At 39.3% G+C, this 23,585-nt stretch overlaps 1 protein-coding gene across 1 annotated transcript in view; it reads left to right on the forward strand.

Annotated features, from left to right (window-relative positions):
* SYNDIG1 (synapse differentiation inducing 1) overlaps window positions 1–23,039 on the forward strand; it is a 353,167-nt gene extending 330,128 nt beyond the window's left edge. The window contains exon 4 of the mRNA XM_063443700.1: window positions 22,653–23,039. Coding sequence (XP_063299770.1) covers window positions 22,653–22,811 — 159 coding nt within the window. The 3' untranslated portion in view covers window positions 22,812–23,039. The remainder of the gene's footprint in view (window positions 1–22,652) is intronic.
* Window positions 23,040–23,585: the final 546 nt, after the last annotated feature.

Consider the following 23,585-nt stretch of genomic DNA (forward strand, 5'->3'; position numbering starts at 1 on the left):
TGGGCCGAATGGTTCTTATCTGCCGTCACATTCTATGTTTCTATGTTTCTATGTTACAATTCTTTCAGGCTTATTAAATCCACTATGGGTAAGTTTAAATAAAACCGATTGAGGAGATAGTTTTGTTAAAGAAGGATTTTCTACTTGGATCAATCTGAGGACATCTCTCCAAAAGTTTTTCAATTAAGGACTGTCCCACCATATGTGCGTCATAGGAGCTATACATCTGCAATTTCTCCAACAATCTTCAGAAGAATCAGGGAACATCTTTTTTAAACTAGTGGGTACAAAATACCATCAATACAATATCACAAAATGCATACCATAAAATTATTTGCAATAATAAAAGACTCCATAATAAGACAAACATATCTAGGAATGATTTATTCACCCTACTGAAGTCAATTACAATCAGGCGTGTTTAATCAAGTGATATCGGATTATGGGTAAGACATCTAGCTTTAATGTGCAAGCAAAAGCAAATATCACAGGTAATATACCACACTCAACTTTCAAAGAAATAGAGCCAATACCATAATGCAACCTATGCTTATAATAACAAGATTCCCCGTATAGGACATGCATCAACTTATCATTGCATACAGGCAATCATGAAGCATAAGAGTGGCAAAAGACATACCAAGCAATAGTCATTTATGATTGATTGGGGCTGATTAACTAAATGGTTTGTTACTTAGATAGGTGGAAGACAATATTTAGGCAAACCATATCCACCTCCCTTAGTAAATAACAGTCTTAAACTGTAATAAATCTGTTTGGTTTGATAAGTATCAATAACTAATATTGTTTATTAATATTAACTTATCAGCAATTTTTATGCAATTGAAGTCTTAGTAATCACAACTAGCGCAGCCTTTCTTATCTGTTACAGTTCTACGCCTTGGTGGAAATAATAACAGGTAAAATTGGTATGGCAAATTTTATAACATGACAGGAGGCTTCGTATTTGCTTAAGTCTCTCTTTACTAGAACTCCACAGCAGCACAGAAAAAACAACCAATCAGAAAAAAGTTAGGTACTATAAAACTCCCCTCCCCATGCATCATTTCCTCTTTCTTTGCTGCTCTGCAGTCAGTACAGGTCAGAGTACCACTGCCTCCTGCTTATAGTGGGTGGCTTTGGGTTTTCATTGCTTATATTCAGTCTTTTAGCCTTATAAATGCAGTATTGTTGTAATCCTTAGGGGATTTTATTCGTATATGCAGTATGTTATATCCTTGTGGGATTCTATTCTTATTATGCAGTATGTTCTATCCATGTGGGATTGTATTCATGTAAATGCAATATTTTTATCCTTATGGCATTCTATGTTTATAATGCAGTATGTTTTATCCTTATGGTATTTTATTTTATAATGCAGTATGTTTTATCCTTCTGGCATTTTATTTTTATATACAGTAGGTTTTTATCCTTATGGCATTTTATTTTTATATACAGTAGGTTTTTATCCTTATGGCATTTTATTTTTATATACAGTAGGTTTTATCCTTATGGCATTTTATTTTTATATACAGTAGGTTTTATCCTTATGGCATTTTATTTTTATAATGCAGTATGTTTTATCCTTATGGCATTTTATTTTTATATACAGTGTTTTATCCTTGTGGCATTTTATTTTTATATACAGTAGGGTTTATCCTTATGGCATTTTATCTTTATAATGCAGTATGTTTTATCCTTATGGCATTTTATTTTTATATACAGTGTTTTATCCTTGTGGCATTTTATTTTTTATAATGCAGTGTGTTTTGTGCTTATGGGATTTTTTCCTGTAAATGCAGTAGGTTATAGGCCTTGTGGCATTTTATTTTTTATAATGCAGTGTGTTTTGTGCTTATGGGATTTTTTCCTGTAAATGCAGTAGGTTATAGGCTTTGTGGCATTTTATTTTTTATAATGCAGTGTGTTTTGTGCTTATGGGATTTTTTCCTGTAAATGCAGTAGGTTATAGGCCTTGTGGCATTTTATTTTTTATAATGCAGTGTGTTTTGTGCTTATGGGATTTTTTCCTGTAAATGCAGTAGGTTATAGGCCTTGTGGAATTTTATTTTTATAATGCAGTGTGTTTTGTGCTTATGGGATTTTTTCCTGTAAATGCAGTAGGTTATAGGCCTTGTGGCATTTTATTTTTTATAATGCAGTGTGTTTTGTGCTTATGGGATTTTTTTCCTGTAAATGCAGTAGGTTATAGGCCTTGTGGGATTTTTCTTCGGTGTCTGTACTTCGGATCATCGCTGCTTCTACCTCCAAAGCATTTGCCTCCTCTGTCCCCCGAGATCTGGGACCGTGGAGTTAATCTCCGCCAGCCCAGTGTGTTTTTTCCAGCTGCCGGTATGCTCGCGAGTGAGCACGACCACCCGGCGGCCGGATCTTCTTTCCCACGTGGCTGCTTCGCTGCAGCCGTCCCCCCCCCGTGGGTCCCGTGTGTTTTACCCGGTCGCAGGGGTACTCGCGAGTGAGCACGAGTACCCGGCGACCGGATCTTCTTTCCCACATGGCTGCTTCGCGACAGCCGTCTCCGCCGCGTACCATGTGGGTCCTGTGTGTTCTACGCGGTCGCAGGGGTACTCGCGAGTGAGCGCGAGTACCCGGTGGTCGGATCGTTTCCTCCACGTAGAGGCTTCACTGCGGCCGCCTCCGCCCGCGGACCGCGTGTGTGCGGGGGGTGTGCCCACGCGCAGCTCCTTCCCCGCCAGTACCGTTCTTGGCGGAGGTCTGTGGAGGGGCTTTCTCCTCCCCCATCTATAGGCAGGGTGTATTCAGACCCCAACCTAATTCGCTGGCAGTCTGGGAGGACCACCTCCCACCCTGCTCAGGGTGCATATCCATATAGAGACATATAGCAATTATGTGACCAAACATATATATTATATATTTTTACTTCTATATTTCTTCAAGGGCTGGAGATCAGCCTGTAGGCAATACACCCTGTACTTCTGAGTTTTCCTGCAACAGGATATCCTTATTTTTGGCCACAAGCATTAAGGTCTAACAGTTTCCTGTATATCTGTAGACACATTACCTCTGCCTAGGGGGGTTTGCATATTGGAGTTATTTCACCCTAGGTTCCCTGGTTTTCATTACACATATAGGGGGCTCTACACAGATTGACCCCCTGCTATTGTCGGAATACAACACCGGGGTATGCCCTGCTATGTCTGTGCCCCATTGATTGGCCTGCTATGTCTGTGCCCATAAGAACGGCCTGCTATGTCTGTGCCCATAAGATTGGCCTGCTGTGTCTGTGCCCATAAGATTGGCCTGCTGTGTCTGTGCCCATAAGATTGGCCTGCTGTGTCTGTGCCCATAAGATTGGCCTGCTATGTCTGTGCCCATAAGATTGGCCTGCTGTGTCTGTGCCCATAAGATTGGCCTGCTGTGTCTGTGCCCATAAGATTGGCCTGCTATGTCTGTGCCCATAAGATTGGCCTGCTATGTCTGTGCCCATAAGATTGGCCTGCTATGTCTGTGCCCATAAGATTTGCCTGCTATGTCTGTGCCCATAAGATTGGCCTGCTATGTCTGTGCCCATAAGATTGGCCTGCTAGGTCTGGCCCATAAGATTGGCCTGCAATACCTGTGCCCAATAAAATGGCCTGCTATGTCTGTGCCCCATTGGATAGCCTGCTATGTCGGTGCCTACTTGGATGGCCGGCTATGCCTGTGACTATTTGCTTGGCTAACCTTTCTGTGTCCATTCGTTTGACCTGCTGAGACTATGCCCTAAGGACGGGCCTACGCTATTGGTACCGAACCCCTTTTGGCCGCAGGCCTGGGGTAATATCACTGAGGAAAACCCAGTGCACACCAGTGACATGGAGATAGGCAGGTGTCCGGGCGAACACCATTGCCATAGTGTTCGAGAGGACACCAGTATACGGCCATCTGAATATGGCGGGAAGGGTGAAGGCCCTAAACCTCATGCCTGAAGGGCAAAGTTTCTTATGAAGACCCCGGACACATCCACGGTTTACTCCAAACCGGCGACTGCACATCTCCAAGGAGAACTTCGCACCGGCAGGGACCGGTATTCAGACTCCTTCAGGAGAAAGCTGTGTTTTTCCCTTGTCTTTACCATCTACTCTGTATATGCCTCCCGGAGTCCCTATAGGTTCGGTAGTTTTTTCCTGCGTTAGGTTAGCTCCTGGCCCTGTCCAGTGGGATTTACTTTTCTTACCTTCCGGCCTGCTGTTTACATTCTATCCGAGATAGAATGGGTGTATTTTCTCTTATCTTCGTTTATTGTTGCTTTTTTGTTTTGTTTTGTTTTTTTCATGACTTCTTTTTCCTATTCGCTCGGGTCGTGAGGCCTGACTTGGTCTCCTCCGACCTCCCGGGCACTTGTGGATTGCGGAGAACGTCTCCAGCTTTCCTCGGACTACCAACAGCCTACCAGGACCCCGCGCGCGCGCGCACGGGATCCGGATAGTCGGTTGATAGTTTTCCATTCCTTGTTTCCCAGATTGCCCTCAGCCTTATGCTGACATTTGTAATTGGTGCGCCCTACGGTTTTGGTCACCCTGAATCTCTAGGGACTCTAGTTTGCACCACAGGAGGGTGCGGCCCTCCATCACCTCGATCCGAGTATATTTATTTTCAGGAGCAGTGGGCGAATCCTCTCATACGGAACCGGATACTGATTTGTTATTAGAGGGCGCAGTCCCTCACTCGTCATCAACCAGATACTGGGCTGGATACAAAGTACAAGTTGGGTGGACCCATTCTCATAGAGAGAACCGGTCTCGGATGTAGACTCTGCTGTTGGTTACTAATGGGTGCGGCCCGCTCAGGCTAGCACCCGGACGCTCTCACGGTATGCGATCACAGTAGTAGAGAGCGCGGCTCTTTCATGCACTCGACGCTCTACAGTACCGGCCATTTGTTCATCACACAGGCTTGTGCCTGTGCAAGACATTGATGACTACATAGAGGGGCGTCCCTCCGGAATTCAATTAGAGCTGCCATCCACGCTACTGGCTTCGTCCTAGAGGACTGCCTGGTCATGCAAGTATTACATGTTTGGACTAGATCCCTCTATTCTATCTCCCGTGATGGATCTACTGGATCCGGGCTGCTGTAAGACACGCGAGAAATACTCAGAGGTATAACGGGGGGAGTCTCCCATTTATTTACACACACTCCTGGAGATGGTACACTAACGGATGGTCCTCCGGTATTTTGAGAGTGCAGGTTTTTGGCATATTCGGCACCATATAATACAGAGTTTGCTTTCTGTTTTAGATATCCAGACCATTACTAGCAAACTGAGCAGAAAGTTTCCCCATGTCAAGATGTCGGGAGATACGGAGACCTTCATGGAGCAAACAGGCACCGCCTTGCTCGGGTAACAACATTAAGGAAGGACTGTTGCCCGGTCTGAAGGTAAAACCGTACGTATGGGTCATATGGTAAATCAGGAATCCTCGTTTGTCTTGACTTCTCCGGTCTTTACGATCTTGGGATAAAATCGGAGCGCATACCTGGTGAACATGGTTCGGAGATGGAGGACCCTTCGTCTATACTCTATTCATCCCTCACGGGAGCCGTCTGTTTTTGGATTCGCGCTACCCCCTTTTTTTCAACTACCGTCGAGGGGATCTATGAGACTTTACGGAGGTACCTGGTGTACCCCGACTCCTACAGACATCTTTCACTCTTTGACGAGGGCATTGCTGGATGGAAATCTGCGTTCCGGTTGGCTTTTCCCTTCCTTTGAAGGTTTCCAGGATTCGCTATTCCCAGTATAGTCGACCACCGTCCTTCCACACAAGTTCAGTTCGGAACCCTGAATGGACGTCCTTTGGAGTCTTTCTCTACTGCGTCCAAGGTTTACTCAGTCCATTTGGAATCTTAGAATCACTTAGAATATGGCTAGTTTGGCCACGCTCTTGCCTGCATTATGAAATTATTCTCGGATGAGACATATCACCGGGTAGGACAGGAAGGAACGAAAGTTCCTCCTCGGTTTCTAATACGATTTTGGTAGTGGACTTGGGCGCATTCCTTGAAATTGGAGATCTACCTGCAAGACCGCATCGCCGAATATCCCTGGCACGATCGGAGGAACCGCCTTACGGATCATGAGTTGAGACGGTGACAGTTTCTTCTCGCGCCCCCAAGTCCGAACTTGACCTTTGATATTAAAACTACAGGAAGGTGGCTGATAGGTCAGCTTGCCAGCTCATGGACCGGCTGCTAGGAAACAAGTCGCAACCACATACAATGGATTTACCAGCGGATGGTACTTTTTTCCGTAATTGAGATACTTCGTCGGCTGGCATTTTCTTTTATCCGTCTACCGTCAATTATCGAACTTGGAATGTCCAATTAGGATGACTCTGATATTTCCTGCAATAGATACCAGCGACACAAACAGCGTTGGATTGGTGAATTGAGCGTTGAAACAGCAAATACGAAGCCTCCTGTCATGTTATAAAATTGTAGATTATGCTAGCTTTAGTGTACCTATAATCTTAATTTTATTAATGACAGGAGGCGAGTATTTCCCACCCATTCTTGTCCCTCCCTTGTTTAATGTTATAGTTTAGATTATCAGGTACGTATGCAACTCTGTTTGTTGTCTCTGATACCTGTCGCTTGTTCATTATGTCTGTGTTTCTTTTCATAAGTAGGGATGGGATATCTACATATTAAGGTTAATTTTGGTTGCTACATTGGGTACCTACATGTTTATTCTGAGTACATTTAATTGGATAATCAACCTGTTCGATTCTGTTTTTCTCTCGTTTCAGTTTACAGTCCATCAACACTATCTAGTTTGACGGTTACTCTCGGATGGTGGACATCGTTATATTCATCGTATCTAGGACTTCGTTTCTTCCCCATGATGTTCTCTGCCTTTTATTCTGTTTTGTCGCAGCTTGAAAGAGGAAATGATGCATGGGGAGGGGAGTTTTATAGTACCTAACTTTTTTCTGATTGGTTGTTTTTTCTGTGCTGCTGTGGAGTTCTAGTAAAGAGAGACTTAAGCAAATACTCGCCTCCTGTCATTAATAAAATTAAGATTATAGGTACACTAAAGCTAGCATAATCTACAATTACCGATCACTGTATTAGCATTAATTGTACTTAACTGAATCAATTGTCTTTGGTTTGTTAATCACAATTTCACACAGGAATACAGTCAGGAAAATAGGCAATCTTGGCTATTTTAAGGGCACAGATAGTGCCACACAGACTCTTAGTCTTTGAACCCCCTCTGCAGAAGAAGGTTCAAATTTCAAAGGGTGGGAATATTACTTTCCCACATGGAAGTTACTTGTTTATTTTTCCTTCAGTATTATTAAATGCAAGTTTGACCAATAGAAAATGGTTATAGCTCCAGAGAATGAAATTAATATGTTGCCACCAATATGTGTTATGTGAGAAGACTGAGAATTCCAAGTGAAGTGAAGGTTGATATATGCAGAGGTCTTGGTTCTTTAAGGATCTCAGATAGTACAATGGTCTGCTGGTAATGTTCAAGCTGACTTCAGATAGAGATCCTTCCTGTCTAAATCTTGCTACTTTTATCCCCCTTTTCTGTCCCCAGAAATTCCTAGTTTAGAGCTTTAAAAGGACACTGTAGGCACCCAGACCACTCCAGCCCATTGAAGTGGTCTGGGTGCCAAATCCCATTACCCTTAACCCTAAACATGTAATTATTGCTGTTTTTATAAACTGCAATGATTACCTGCTAAGGTTAGCTCCTCCTCTAGTGGCTGTCTATCAGACAGCCACTAGAGGGACTTCTGGGTGCTTAGACAACTTTTGGTAAAAGTCCCCATAGGAAAGCATTGAATAATGCATGCGTATTAGGTCTCACCTGCCAGCAGCCGGCAGTGGAGCATGGGCAGAGCTGAGCCTCAGCGCTGGACCCAGGTTGCTGTAAAGTTTCATATTGAATGACATATGATTAAAGGACCACTCTAGTGCCAGGAAAGCATACTCTGGAAAGGGGAAAGGGGTTAAATCTTACCTTTTTCCAGCGCTGGGCGGAGAGATCTCCTCCTGCTCTCCTCCTCCGATCCTCCTCTTCTCCTCCCCGTCGGCTGAATGCGCACACGCGGCAAGAGCTGCGCGCGCATTCAGCCGGTCACATAGGAAAGCATTCATAATGCTTTCCTATGGACGCTGGCGTGCTCTCACTGTGAAAATCACAGTGAGAAGCACGCAAGCGCCTCTAGCGGCTGTCAATGAGACAGCCACTAGAGGACATAGGGGGAAGGCTTAACCCATTCATAAACATAGCAGTTTCTCTGAAACTGCTATGTTTATGAAAAAATGGGTTAACCCTAGAAGGACCTGGCACCCAGACCACCTCATTAAGCTGAAGTGGTCTGGGTGCCTAGAGTGGTCCTTTAAACCAATGTATCTTGATCAATTTATACCTGTCTGTTCAACTTTAGCTGGTTTGTAATTAGTTGATCATTTCTATCTAGACATATACGGTATTTAGAAAAACATTATTTCTATACCACTCATCATGGTTGTAAGGGCTAGTACTGACATAAACTAGTGTTTTCCTAAATGTGATAGGTAACATACTATATATATATATTTAAGTAGAGATTGTAGCTGTATTAGTCCAGTGATGTAGATGTAAATATAGATAAAAATGGTATCTTGTAATCTGTTAGTCCAATAAGAAAGGTATTACAAGATACAAATTGTATCTGTTTTTTTTACACACACACACATATATATATATATATATATATATATATATATGTATGTAAATAAGGTGTGTGTGTGTATATATATATATAGTAAAAACCAAAAAAAGAAAGAAAAAAAAGTTACCTGCGCTCTCTCCTTAATCCCTATGTATTTTTAAACAAATGGAGGTTTTTTAGTTACCTCCAATGGCCATGAGAGGATGAGCCCACCTGCCAACGTCAAGGCAGACACCCCTAGGTGGGTCCTAACTCTAACCATTCACCTTGCTTCCTTGAGCCTCTGGCAAAAATCTCTACTGAGACAGAAAGGGGTATTTTTTATATACACCCCTATACATTATTAACCCTTAATAGGGAACACATGGGATGGGCTGCTGTACTGTAGTCATTTGCAGCCGCCCAGTGATGGGAGTAAGCGCAGGACTTATCTTTCTGCATTTGTATCCATTTTTTGTATCACTCAGCCTTGTTACATTGCAGCCTAGGAATACCTTTCCTCCATCACCATCTGGTCATATAACAGACTATTATGTTCCTCTACCTCCTTCATTAAATGCACTTTGATTCTCTTATGGAATTTATAAGAAATATTTCGGATTATATAATCATAGACATTTACTACTAGATCTCGGCTCATGTCAGGGGATGACTGAGTTTTCATGGTCTTTACACATTATAGTTGAAGATTAATTCCTATATAGCTGGTTCCAACTGGTCAGTTTCAATGCTGTTTCAAAAGATACATCCTTGGGTAAGATCCAATGTCAGGGTTGGGACTTAATGTAAATGGGACATGTAATGTGTATCCTTTTTTTATTCCACAATGCTAGTAGATATGGAATGTTTGGTGTGTGTGTCTTTGAAACTTGATAAGAGGGGTCTCACAGATACTTTGGAGCTTCCATTGTGTAGAAAACAAGTAATTTGTTTGTATGTTTACACACCTATGTTCACAGTCTATCCACAAATATCCTACCAAAGTGTCAGCAAAATTATGGTATATAAGCTGGCTATAGTCTTTTCTCCAATACTTCCAGAGACCATGCAATAAGACTTTAAATATATGAGACAAAACGTGAGTTACAGATATGGTGGATACACAGACTGTAGCTTATAATGGGTTGGAGAGGTAATAAAGGGCATAACCCTAAAGACAATTAATAGATGAAGACTAACTGGAGGAAAAAAACATCTCTAGAAAACAAAAACACAATTGGTGATTTCCCTTCACTTTGGCTTCCTACTACATTACCCTATGTTTATTTTTATAGATACATATTATTTATTTATGGATGTTCCTCTGTATAGTGCCATCATCTGGTATTTGGTAGAATTCTAATTATTTAAGGTCTGTGAAGTTTACTCATTCATTCCTGTTTGCAGGTTTTAATTTACTTTATCGTATATATTTACTGTAGTTACCGGTGTATGTTATCAGGGTACAAGAAGTATTCGGCATTCTAAGCAATGTATATCAATATTGCCTAAGGTTCCTTTGGAGACTGTCCAAATGAAACTGAAATGGGTCAATTAAATATACATTATGTCGTCTAGTTACACTATTCCTCATGCTGTTTAGACTTGTTAACCAATGTAATTACAGTAGTACAATAAGCAAAATATGTTGCATTTCTCACTTGAGTGAGGGAGAGGTCTAGGACTAATATTGGTTAAATGTATAATATTAAGAACAATAAAAAAAATTTAGTTTTTAATCACCAGTCATTCATTAAGGGCTAAAATAGGGGGGGGGGGTCTTAAAATGCATTATGAAACCCCACCATCACCACAGCAGACCAACATAATAAAATTCTAAGTAATAATATTTTTATATGCTGTGGCACTTGTATAAATGCCACTGGTAAATATATAAAAGTACAAACGGAAAAAACAGGATAACTGAATAAAAATTGACCTTAAAATTTCTAAACCTTTCACAAAATCTGTCCTTACAGAAAGAACTACCAGTTAAGACGATAAAAGTTGCACAAAGTGCTACAGACAAGATTTCTGCACAAATTAACACTGTGCTATTTTAGGTTCCAGTCTGTCATTTCTCTTTGTGATCATAACAACTTAAAAAAAGCTTTTAGCTATGCATTGTCCTCAACCTAATCAGTTTTCCACCCTGTATTGTTCTTCCATAATAATATAGAAAAATCTATTCTACTATAAAATATTCAGACATTTCCTCGTATTTCTAGTGTATTGGATAATGTGCAAGCCATTTCTTAAAGATTCTATAGGTTCACACACTAAAATTTCTCCTGCATATTTTATAATGGAGAAGATTTTAAATACTCTTTTTTTAATGCTGAAAACAAGTGATATAAATGTTATCTACTATACTTCGATCACAGGAAAATACATGCCATGCAATATTTTGCAATTGGCTGGTCTGATAATGCAAGAGTCTAGCAGTGTAAAAAATAACATACAAAGCCGTGTTAATCAGGGAGTGTTGGATGCATACACGTCTTCACTAAAGCAGCCAACTGGTAGCGTAGCTGTTTTTGATCATTTTTTAACTTCAGTTATTTGTACCCCAAATTTGAAATTCACTTTGAATTCACTTTGAATTTCTGATAATTCTTACAACAGTGAATAATGCTTTTATAACTCACTAATTATGCAGAGAGTAGTATGTAACCGAATCACCCGTTCTCCGACCGAGTACCCTCCATTGATGGACGCTTCCTATCTTGCGCCGAGGACCACAAGAACCACACCGGACACCACAACCACCGCAGACTCCACAACCGCCGTAGCTTAACTGGAATCTCACCGTCTTCCTTCCATCCTGGATCAGCTTTTGTACTTCAGGACCATGTGGGAAAGACCTCTCCTCCAGGAGAGCTTATCAGGAACAAACTCTTAAAAGAGCTGAGTGATTAAAGCTCAGGGGAGTATACAAGTATAGCAATCCCCAGTGTGAATATAGCTGTCCCCTCCAATCACAGGACAAGACTACGTGTTGAGGGTCAAGAAGATCTCTTTTTAATCAGCCACAAATGGTCTTCTTGTATGCAGGTTTTACACATACAGTACCTCCAACAGTTCTTAAAGGGCCATACACAGTCCAATAAAAGTCCATAAGCCCAAATGCTGGTTTTAAAGGGTAAAATCTCCCAGGGGCCATAGTCACAGGGCAGGAGGCGGGCAAGCATGCCTCTCCAGGACCAAGTGGCGAAGGGCACTTTGTCACATAGTAGTTTAGCATTGTAAAAAAATAAGACAGAGGCTGAGTGCTCACAAATGTCAATACTTTCATTAGCCAAATATTTAAATCCCGCCACACATTGAAATGCCTAATTTGTGCAGCCTATGTTGCTGTTTAGGGGAGTTTCTCCAAATATGCACATACAGTTCTATATTTTACAATAAGGTATTTAAGAGGTATAATAATTTAACACTAATTAGTAGTACATTGAAAACTGAGTTGCAAAATCTAGCTAAAAAATTAGAATTTGGAAAAACATCTCCAAAAGTGAGGATGAAGAGAGTTCAGATAAAATTACAAATCATAGGTCTAAATAGCAAACTTTCCCAAGTTATCCTTGCAGTCTAGCTACTCTGGCCTTAAATTTGAAATTCACTTAGAATGTTCACTCTAGTAAATAACCCTGTGATTTAGCTATAGTCACTGTTTGGATGTTTTAGATTTAATTTTGCAATCTGGATTATAATTACATTTCTTTTAAATTCTTTATTTTGTCTCAGAAAAACGGGAGACATATCAGAGGGTATACAACATGGCAAGTACAGTGATAATACAGGCGTCGCATAAAAACAGGGAAGAGGAGCTGGGTGTGACAGGTTTAGTGCAGAGGGTGTGTCTTATTAGTTGTTGATATAGTTTTCCCATGGTTTCCATACTTTAGAGAAGGTCTTCATAGTCCCTTGAACTTGGGCTGTCAGTTTGTCCATGATATATTGATCTTTGAGTTTATAAAGTACTGTGTTCATTGGAGTTGTAATAGGTTTTAACCAATCTTGAGCTAGGGCCCGCCTGGCAGCCAATGTAATTTTGTTAAAGAGTTGCTGTTCAGCTTTAGTCCAATTGTCAATTGGTTTAGCGAGTAAGAAGACCCAGGGGTTCAAATCTATATGTTTAGGAAATAGTTGGGATATGAGTGCCCTAACCTCAGATCAAAATAGAGAAACTTTTGGGCAGCTCCACCACATATGTGTATAGGTTCCCTTAGACCTGCAGTCTTTCCAACAGAGACCCATGGGGGTCTTCTTTATGTGATACAGTTTCACTGGTGTGGTATACCATCAAAACATTGTTTTGTATGATTGTTCTTGCATTGTGACACAGATTGAAGTTTTAGAGTTATCTTCCCATATGTCCTGTCATTCTATTCCCTCCAGAGTCTCCCCGAGCTCCGATTACCATTTGTCAATATAGTGTGGTTCTACCCAGTCTTTCGTAGTGAAGCAGAGGTGGGAGTAGAGCTGAGGTGTCATACATTGTTGCATTACAAATGCGTTTAAAGAATGTCGGTTGGGTATTTGCTGCCTTTTTATTAGCGGGTTGGCTTGCAAAGTTTTGAATTTGGAGGTATCTTAAAAAAATCTAACATGGTCAGATTAGTTCTAATTTGCAGTTCTGGAAAGGAGACTATGGCTCCTCCATTATAGATCTGATGGATTCTCTTTAGTCCAGCACTTTCTATGCCTCTAAAGTCTCTGGCTTTCATGTCTGGTGCTAGAGCCCTGTTGCGGTATATAGGGGTAAGTGGGGAGGGGGAGGTGATCAGCTCATATTTATTTGCTGTCTTATCCCATATCTGGATGTAATTGGTCACATATGGGCAAGTTGTATGAAGGAAGGCCCTGTGTTTCATCAGAGTCCAAATGTAAAATTGTGGGAGGTCTGCTCCCATTAATAGGGATTCTAAGTCTACCCACCATCTACTGTTGGGGGGTGGAGGGTGCCATAGAGCTATTTGTGCCAGTTGAGCTGCCAGATAATAGAAGTGGAGGTGGGGTAGTCCCAGTTCTCTTCTTGCTTTCGGTCTCTACAGTATGTTACGGGAGACTCTGTGTCTTTTGTCTTGCCATATGAAGTGGTCTATTGCTTTCTGGAGGGGTGGCAGGTCCTGTTTCAAGAGAGGTAGGGCTTAGAATAGGAATAATGTTAGAGGGAGGATGTTCTTTTTTATGGAATGTATTCTGCCCATCCAGGAAATAGGGTTATCTGTCAAGTTTTCCATGTCGGATACTAATGTGCTTATCATGGTTATGTAGTTCAGTCGATGCAATTGGGAGGGGTCGGCCAATAGGTTGATTCTGAAATATTTAATAGAAGTGTATGAAGTTTGAATATGGCAGGAGCTCTCAATCTCTGCCATATCAGCCACAACAGAGTTAGGGGGAGTGCACTGGATTTGCTCATGTTGACTTTATAGCCTGAGATAGCGCCCATGTGGTGAGAAGGGGAATTAGGGCCTGCATGGATGTTACAGGGTTGCTTAATTTGAGGGGAACATTGTCAGCGTACCCCTAAACCAGGGGTATGTGGGGGTGCTCGCGTATCACTTGGAGTAGGGGTTCTAGTGTCAAAACAAAGAGCAGGGGGTAGAGGGGGTAACCCTGTCGGGTGTCGTTTCCCAGGGTAAAAGGTTGGCAGGCAGCGCCTGTGATATTTACTTGTGCTGTAACATTGGTATATAAAGTCTGTACTGCCATGATAAATGGAGGTGAAATCCCAGGTGGCGCAGAAGCTCAAACATATAGGGCCATTTTACTCAGTCGAACGCTTTCTCAGCGCCAAGGGAAAGCACTAATGATGGGGTTTTAGATTATGCTAATTTCCAAATGATTCCTTTATTGCGGCAGGTGTTTTCGAAAAGTTGCATTCCCGATATAAAACCTACCGGGTTGGCACGGATTAAGTGAGTTAAAAAAGGGTTTAGTCTATCCACCAGTATCTTGGCTAGGGTTTTGCTGTCATGGTTTATTAGGGAAATAGGGCAATGTGCCTCAGGTAAAGTGTTATCTTTTCCTGATTTAGGAATTAGAACTACATTGGCATGTGTCATATGTATCATAGCATGTGTTTCCAGTCTTTTTGTCCTGAAAGAGGGATTCTAGATGTGGGGTCAGTTCATCATGGAATATTTTGTAATAGCCACCTTTGAATCCATCCAGACCTGAAGCTTTACCCCCTTTAGTGCTGAGATGGCTGCATTTATCTCATCGTTAGAGATCAGAGCCCCTAATGATGGCTTTTGTATAAAGTTTGGGTAATTTTAGGCTAGAGAGGAAGTGTGTTATATGCGGGAGTTGAGAGTTGTCTGGGATGCCGTCAGCAGAGGAGTGGTTATATAGGGTTTTGTAGAAGGTCCTGAAGACTTGGGCTACATCATCCAGAGATGTTTGCAATGTGCCATTTGATAGGTTGATGGACATAATATAGGGATGTTGAGGTCTCGGTCTCAAGGTACGGGCTAGCATTGTGTCGATTTTGTTGGATTTCTCAAAGTAGTTCCTTTTGAACAAAAGTAGGGAATGGGCCGTATCTTCGACCAGAAGTTCCCGTATGGAAGTTTGCAAGGCTTGGAGCTACGTTAGGGTCTGGGGGGGTCGGAGTGGTTTTGTGTCTTTGTTCTGTTTTACGTAATGAGTCGAAGAGATTAGAGAGCAGTTGGATTTTTTGTTTCTTCTTGTGGGTCGCTATCTTAAAAAGGGAGCCTCTTATCACCACTGTATGTGTGGCCCACACCGTAGCTACAGGGATATCTGGTGTCAGATTTTCAGAGAACTATGTGGAGATCTGTTGGCGAATGGTATTCACTACGGTCAGGTCTTTGAATTAGCAAAATCTGGGTTAGAGTAACATGTTTCTAAATTACCTATTATTTTATTAAAATTTAACAAATCAGTTTTCCAATTCACCATAGCCCACTGTTTAGTAAATAAACCCCTCTGACAGTCTAACTGATGTGGCTCAAATTTGAAGTTGTAAAGTACAGTTTGGCAGATAATTTTGTTTTTCTTTTAAGTGCTCTTTCAATGTCATCGGATTCTAAAATGGGTTACCTTGCCACTAGTAAAATGCTTGCCTCCTTTTATTTGTATTCCTATAAAAAAACATCTAAAATTTTAATCCCCAGTTTTTAATATAAAATCAATCGTGTTGCGTGCTGAAATTGTATGGCACAACATAATCTGCTGTGAAAAATAGGAAACATTTCCCATTTTAGAGATTTATCAAATTGCTAGTGTAGAAGCGGAGACGAGGAGATGTAGGCACATAACATTATCTCATATCTATGGTCTGCGAAGTGTACTTGGTGTCTTACAAATCACATTTGGCAAAAACACTTTTATATTGGCTGTAAAAAAAATAAAAAAATGAAATGCGAGTAAAAGTTTTCTGAAATCCTTGTGCATAAAAAGAAGCAAACACTGCAAATAAATAACTCCTCCATGAATTCTCATTTTGCATTTACATTGATTTAAAACACAATATTAAGCCAAACGAGCTGCAGCTAAAATTTCTCCTAAAGGTATATAACGCATATTGAATTTGAATTTTTTTCAAGCTTATGACTTCTTAAATGAAATCTTTCATTGAAATTCAACTCTTCTTACAGTCACATATTTTCTGTCTATCCATCTCTCTCTATCTGTCTGCCTGTCTATCATTTCTTTACATGAAATTACTCTAAAGGATATCTTTTAGTTAAATGTAATTCATATATTAAGGGACATATCACCCTTCTTTAAAAATATTTTTTTTAAATTGAGTGGTTTTGAAGGGATTTGTGGAAAAATATATTTATTAAATATTCTGAAAGAAGGAAACTTGTATGTAACTGAAAATATGATCTAGAACAAGGCAATAGTATCTTATTTATTAATAGAAAAAAAAATGACAGTTTTTATTTGGTATTAAATATGTATTTATAATTTATATTTTATATACTTGTATATAATATACTTTAGAAACATTATACTAATAAAACTAACAATGTGTGCATACATATATTTTTATTTAGAACATTTGAGAATATCTTTAAAAAGGTTAACTAAATTTACAGGTTAATCTTTCCGTTGCCTTTCGCTTCAGTTAAAATCAGTTCCTATGTAGAGAATTGAATATGCATTATTACCTAAACAATGAATTATTATTATTGAGTACCAAATTAGAAATCCTTTGGTCACAGATAGGTGATTTATCATTCAACCACTGCCCCCAACATGAGTAGTTTATCCTAAAAATGGCAAATGTGACTTTTAATTCATGGAAAATCACTTTTTAGTAAACAAAAAACTCCCTAAGGTTTCATTTACTATCCAGGCTTAATTTAAAAAAAAATGTAAAAGTAATCAGTGTGTGGAGCAAATGTTTTAATAAGGAGCATTTCATTACAATTTTCCTATTTATGATCTAAATGGCAATAATTTATATAGAATCTATACCTGTGCTACACCAGAAAATAGTGTGTGAAAAATATCAGGGACTGACTTGGCGCTGTATGGAAGGGCCGTTTTCGATCTTCAGCTTCCAGCACTCTTTTTGCTGGGAGTCCACATAAGTCCAACACTGATATCTATGGAGGATCCAATGAGATGGCAAGAGCCTCCACAGATATTATTTCATGATGAGTTAGACAATGCCTTATTCCTACACTTCCTTCCATTGTGACATGATGTAAGTTGATAATGGTAACTCCACCTTTCGTTACGTTTTGTCACAATATCTTTTGATTGTGTTTGGATTTTAATACATTTCCAATATGGTAATTTCTTTATGAATTGCTCAACATTTTTGGGGGTGGGGGGAAGGTGGGGAGTGGGGAACTATAGAGTCTCTTTAATAACATTCATAGTTGGTTGGGTCTTTGCAACTGGGTCATGGAGCTTAATATTCTGCCTTATTATTTTCTTCCTAAAAAGAAACTTCACTGCATATCTTCAATATAGCCAGAATTTGGCTTTGATTCTCCCAGGTCAGAATTTTATCTTGAAAAGTTGAACTATAGTAAAACTGCTGAGTTATTAAATTTTCATATGTTTGGCTGCCAAAGTTTTAGCAAGGAATTTTGACTTTACAGACATAGAAAAGCAAGTACTTTGATGAATTGGCTGAATAAGAACTGTACTGTTCATTTCAAAATATGAGATATAGTATGTCATGAAAGAGTGGTCTTATGCTGTTACAGCTTTATTTCGGATATTTACTCTCTTCCGAGAAATAGGACTTCTCAAGCAAAAATGACCAGCTTCACTAGCAGTTCTACAACCATCAGTATAATTCCACTAATAACAGAGCGTAGATCACTGTCAGGCAGCCTTTCGCATCCCAGATGTTGTTAACTACCTCTCCCATAATTCTCTTACAGCCATAACGCTGGCAAAGCATCAGCAGAGATTTAGTACATAACATCTGGAGTGTTGAAAATTGTCCCCTGGCCTAGACTACTGCTGGTAAATGAACAATTTAACGGACAATGCACACAGTTTACACTACACTGCCTTAAAAATTTGACAAAATATTGTAACAAGGTTGAATTATGCATTATGTATGGTAATAGCAGAATGATTATTTAGGTGTGTTTTAATAAATTTGATGTACGGAAAAATCATAATTTGTTTTAAATTTCTATATCATATATACAGACTATTAATTATCTGTCAAAACACAGACCGGAGTATATGCAATTAGTGTAATGTCTAATAATTTAGAATTCTTCTTAAAAAGGTTCCTCCAACCGTTAGAAGTAATTAGGTGTTTTAACCTCATAATGTCCTATTGGGCATATCTAGATAGGTCCTGGCACTGTCTCCTTCCTCCATCTGATGTCATATAGCTCTCAAGCCTGTGATTGGACCTTTTTGCTGTGTCAGAAAGCCTGCACGCAATCTGAGCCGGCAAAGAGAGGGCAGAGGGGGTAGGTAGGCAGAAAATGAGAGATGGATTTGAGAAAGAAAAATATTGACATAATGGAGGAAGGGGTGAGCAAAGCTGACAGGGTAGGAGAAGTAAGCAAAGGTGACAATAGACTTAAAATATGCACATAATTGACATTGGCAGCCCGGAACAGAGTTCTGGATGCCAAAGACATGTGTGCTGGTGGTACAAATAGCCCCAAGCACATAAATGCAAATATCTCGCAAGACTGCCCATCCAGACTCCTACCACGATGACCACTTCAAATTACAGAATTGGTCATGGTGGATCTACTTTCTTTACATAATCCCTTCTATATTATTTCATTCTGTAACTAAGCATGATGACAGACTCTAGAAAAAAATGTGCAACTAGAATCATGTGAAAGATGAAGCCGTTTATGTTTGCTATAACTGGACACCATTTTTGGCCTCTCTCATTGGGCCAAAGGTAAGGAGATTGGTTGATATCCATGGATAATGTAAGAAATGTTATACAGATTATTTCCTAACACATCAAGTGAGGAGGTTATTCAGCTGACAGCCTCAGTCAATTACTACCACCTAGCAGCACAGAGGGGTCAGGGTTACACCTGTTGTGTACTCTTGTTTAGCATTAAACCATTCAAAAATAATTTAATACTATCTGCAGGGACAGCACTAATGGACTCCAGGCACCAAAGCCACTTCACTGAGTCTAGAGTGTCCCTTTAAAGACTATCATATTTTTATTATGAGATCACGTGATCTGCTGCTGCACAGGGATTATTTGGATATGATCTGCATTCCTATTGAGATCAATAGGAGGCAGAGCAAACTATGATCTTTAAGCCACTTCCAAACACTGGAACTTTATAGTAGAGTATCTTTCATTTTTAACCCCTTAAGGACCAAACTTCTGGAATAAAAGGGAATCATGACGTGTCACACACGTCATGTGTCCTTAAGGGGTTAAATACGTATTATTTGCATGGTTATTGATCTCTCAATTAATCTAATGGTATTTATTTTTTTGTATAATTATTATCTTTATAATGTATTAAAATGGGTGTGCAAGGGCTGACTGCCTGAACTTACCAATTGAGTCTGTTTTTGCAAATTCTGTAGAAAATCATACTTCACATAGTAACTACAACTTTATTTTGCATATTGGAGATAAAAAGAGGGGGGGAAGGGCTGCGCTAGAGAGTAATAATACAGTATAAAGCAGACCAAATGGTCACAATCCGATGGTAACGGTAAGCGTAAGTCTCTAGAAACAAGTGAAAAAATATCTATAAAAAGAGTCTTTGTAGATGATAAAAAATACAATGTAAAAATAAAAATAAAAATAAATATAAAAAGTCTCACTGATATAACTTGGTGGGATATCTGTACAGTCCTCAGGAGTTGATCCGTCCGGGTAGTAGGATAATCCGTATATGTGGAGACAAAATAGGAAACACGACAAACTGCCAATGGTGAAGTATTGCGGCTCCAAGGATAAAATGAAAAAAATAGGATAATACACTCACATTTGCAGGAGCTTTGGACCAGCTCTAGACTTTTGGGCGTTGCAGCGGTATGATCCCCGCTACCAGGATAAGCTGGAGGAATCGTCTGTCAATCCAACCTTGGTACTCCGAAATGTATGGGAAACAACAATAGTGCTCTCAGTAGGAAAAGTATGTAGAAATACAATAAATAAAATATACTTACAAGTATAGAGCAGGAAATACTGCTCTATTAGTAAAGCGCTGGTGGAATAATCCCCACCTAGGATTTCTTTGGCTCAGGATCCGAGTGATAAAAAATATAAAATAATAAGATAAAATAAAAATAAAAATAGGAAATATAAATGCTATAAAATATATAAAATATAAAGAATATATAAAAAATATATAAAAATGCCAGGAATAATAAAATTGTATATCAGATAAAATAAAGTAGGAGTTGGTCCTATAAAAAAGGTAACCAAAATCACTTTTATTATTAAAATACACAATGTAAAACCATTGACGCGTTTCACCTAAACAGGCTTTATCAAAATGGTAATATAGCATTATACCTGGCAAGATACAATATATATAGGACAATGTAAATGTTTAAAATTGGCGCCAAAAAATGATTAGCCAATCGAAAAAGCACTTGAATTAAAACACTGTTACACACTTAATAAGTTGAAAACAAAAGTACATATGAATGGGTATTAATGTTATAGACACATTGGAACACAATAATGTCAAAAACGAAACTTATAACAAATAATAGAATTGATGAGCTTATGTCACATGACCGGACTTTGGGTGTCTGGGAAATGTAGTACGTGGGCGCGGCGCGCAGGCCGAGAGTGGTATAAGCCCTTCCCCGTGAAACTACACCCCGCCGGCATTGCTGGGAAGCTAAGCCCCATGGGGCTTGTAGTAGTGCCGGTCAGGTGTGCGCACGCACGGGGGGGCGGAGACCAGGAAGCAGCTCGCTTAGGTCTCCGCCCCCCCGTGCGTGCGCACACCTGACCGGCACTACTACAAGCCCCATGGGGCTTAGCTTCCCAGCAATGCCGGCGGGGTGTAGTTTCACGGGGAGGGGCTTATGCCACTCTCGGCCTGCGCGCCGCGCCCACGTACTACATTTCCCAGACACCCAAAGTCCGGTCATGTGACATAAGCTCATCAATTCTATTATTTGTTATAAGTTTTGTTTTTGACATTATTGTGTTCCAATGTGTCTATAACATTAATACCCATTCATATGTACTTTTGTTTTCAACTTATTAAGTGTGTAACAGTGTTTTAATTCAAGTGCTTTTTCGATTGGCTAATCATTTTTGGCGCCAATTTTAAACATTTACATTGTCCTATATATATTGTATCTTGCCAGGTATAATGCTATATTACCATTTTGATAAAGCCTGTTTAGGTGAAACGCGTCAATGGTTTTACATTGTGTATTTTAATAATAAAAGTGATTTTGGTTACCTTTTTTATAGGACCAACTCCTACTTTATTTTATCTGATATACAATTTTATTATTCCTGGCATTTTTATATATTTTTTATATATTCTTTATATTTTATATATTTTATAGCATTTATATTTCCTATTTTTATTTTTATTTTATCTTATTATTTTTTATTTTTTATCACTCGGATCCTGAGCCAAAGAAATCCTAGGTGGGGATTATTCCACCAGCGCTTTACTAATAGAGCAGTATTTCCTGCTCTATACTTGTAAGTATATTTTATTTATTGTATTTCTACATACTTTTCCTACTGAGAGCACTATTGTTGTTTCCCATACATTTCGGAGTACCAAGGTTGGATTGACAGACGATTCCTCCAGCTTATCCTGGTAGCAGGGATCATACCGCTGCAACGCCCAAAAGTCTAGAGCTGGTCCAAAGCTCCTGCAAATGTGAGTGTATTATCCTATTTTTTTCATTTTATCCTTGGAGCCGCAATACTTCACCATTGGCAGTTTGTTGTGTTTCCTATTTTGTCTCCACATATACGGATTATCCTACTACCCGGACGGATCAACTCCTGAGGACTGTACAGATATCCCACCAAGTTATATCAGTGAGATTTTTTATATTTATTTTTATTTTTATTTTTACATTGTATTTTTTATCATCTACAAAGACTCTTTTTATAGATATTTTTTCACTTGTTTCTAGAGACTTACGCTTACCGTTACCATCGGATTGTGACCATTTGGTCTGCTTTATACTGTATTATTACTCTCTAGCGCAGCCCTTCCCCCCCTCTTTTTATCTCCAGTCTGTTTTATTAGGGTTTTGTGGGATTCCCTAATTAGGGTTGCAGCTTTTTCTGTTATTTAGCGCAGACTCTTCTCTTTGTTTTTTTTTTTTATTTATTTTTTATTTTGCATATATTGCTTCTGCTTTATCAGTGACGAATTCTAAAAGTATTTTGCTAAATAGTCATATTAATAATTTTCCCATGGTTGCCAGTTTCTGAATTGGATTAGTTATTTCAAGGAAAACTGACCTGACCATACGAATGTTTTATTTTAAATTTATGTAATTAATTTTCTTTTTTTAACATTACAGACGAACAAAGCTGTGGCTAAAGGTGACTTCCATCAAGCAAGTTCAAGTTCACGAAGAGCACTCTTCTTAGCTGTACTGTCCATCACCATTGGAACGGGGATATATGTTGGAGTGGCTGTGGCCCTTATAGCATACCTTTCAAAAAACAATCATCTATGAACTTGAAAAATCCATACGACTAAACGAACACATTTCACAAGTTCCATACAGAGACACCTGGCAAATTCTTCATCACTGGAAATAAAAATATTTTGGACATGTAGATATCGCCAGGAAAGGACTACTACAACAATGTGGCTGTACAGATATTGACTTTCATGGGATTTTTGGGTCATCTTTGGAAATATTTTTTTAAAATATCTTAAGGTTTTTTTTGTTTAGTTTTTTTTTTAAATTCATATATCCAACATAGTGATACAAATGCAAAAAAAAAATATGACATGAATCTTTTTGTACAAAAATTGCCATTCATCAAGTATTGTTTCTTTGTTTAATTGCTGGGTAGCAGGACTTTAGCATAGTGGTACCCAGCAAACTAACACTAACGTTCATTGCACTGCAGCATTTATACCTTGTAAATCTTATAAACAGCAATACACACACACACACACACACAGAGGAGCAGAACATGATTCATTCTTATTGAGTGATGGAATCAATAAAATGTTTGCCACAGGCATTGAATAATCAACCAACGATGTATTCAGTAAATTAGCATGAGACTTCCTGTCTTTTTAACTTCATATCTGCTGCCTGATCTGTCCTGGCGTTATGGCATTTTTTTTCACCTGGCCTAAGGAAAAAAAAAAAAAGCATGTAAGAATAACAAGATATTCTTGATGCTACAGTATGGCTCTAATGAGTTTGTTTTGAAATAATTATACAAAGCTGCCAACTGTTTATTAAAGGAGTGAAATGAACATCAGGTTGTTA

The sequence above is a fragment of the Pelobates fuscus genome, chromosome 2, assembly GCF_036172605.1.
Source record: "Pelobates fuscus isolate aPelFus1 chromosome 2, aPelFus1.pri, whole genome shotgun sequence".
Classification (NCBI taxonomy): domain Eukaryota; kingdom Metazoa; phylum Chordata; class Amphibia; order Anura; family Pelobatidae; genus Pelobates; species Pelobates fuscus.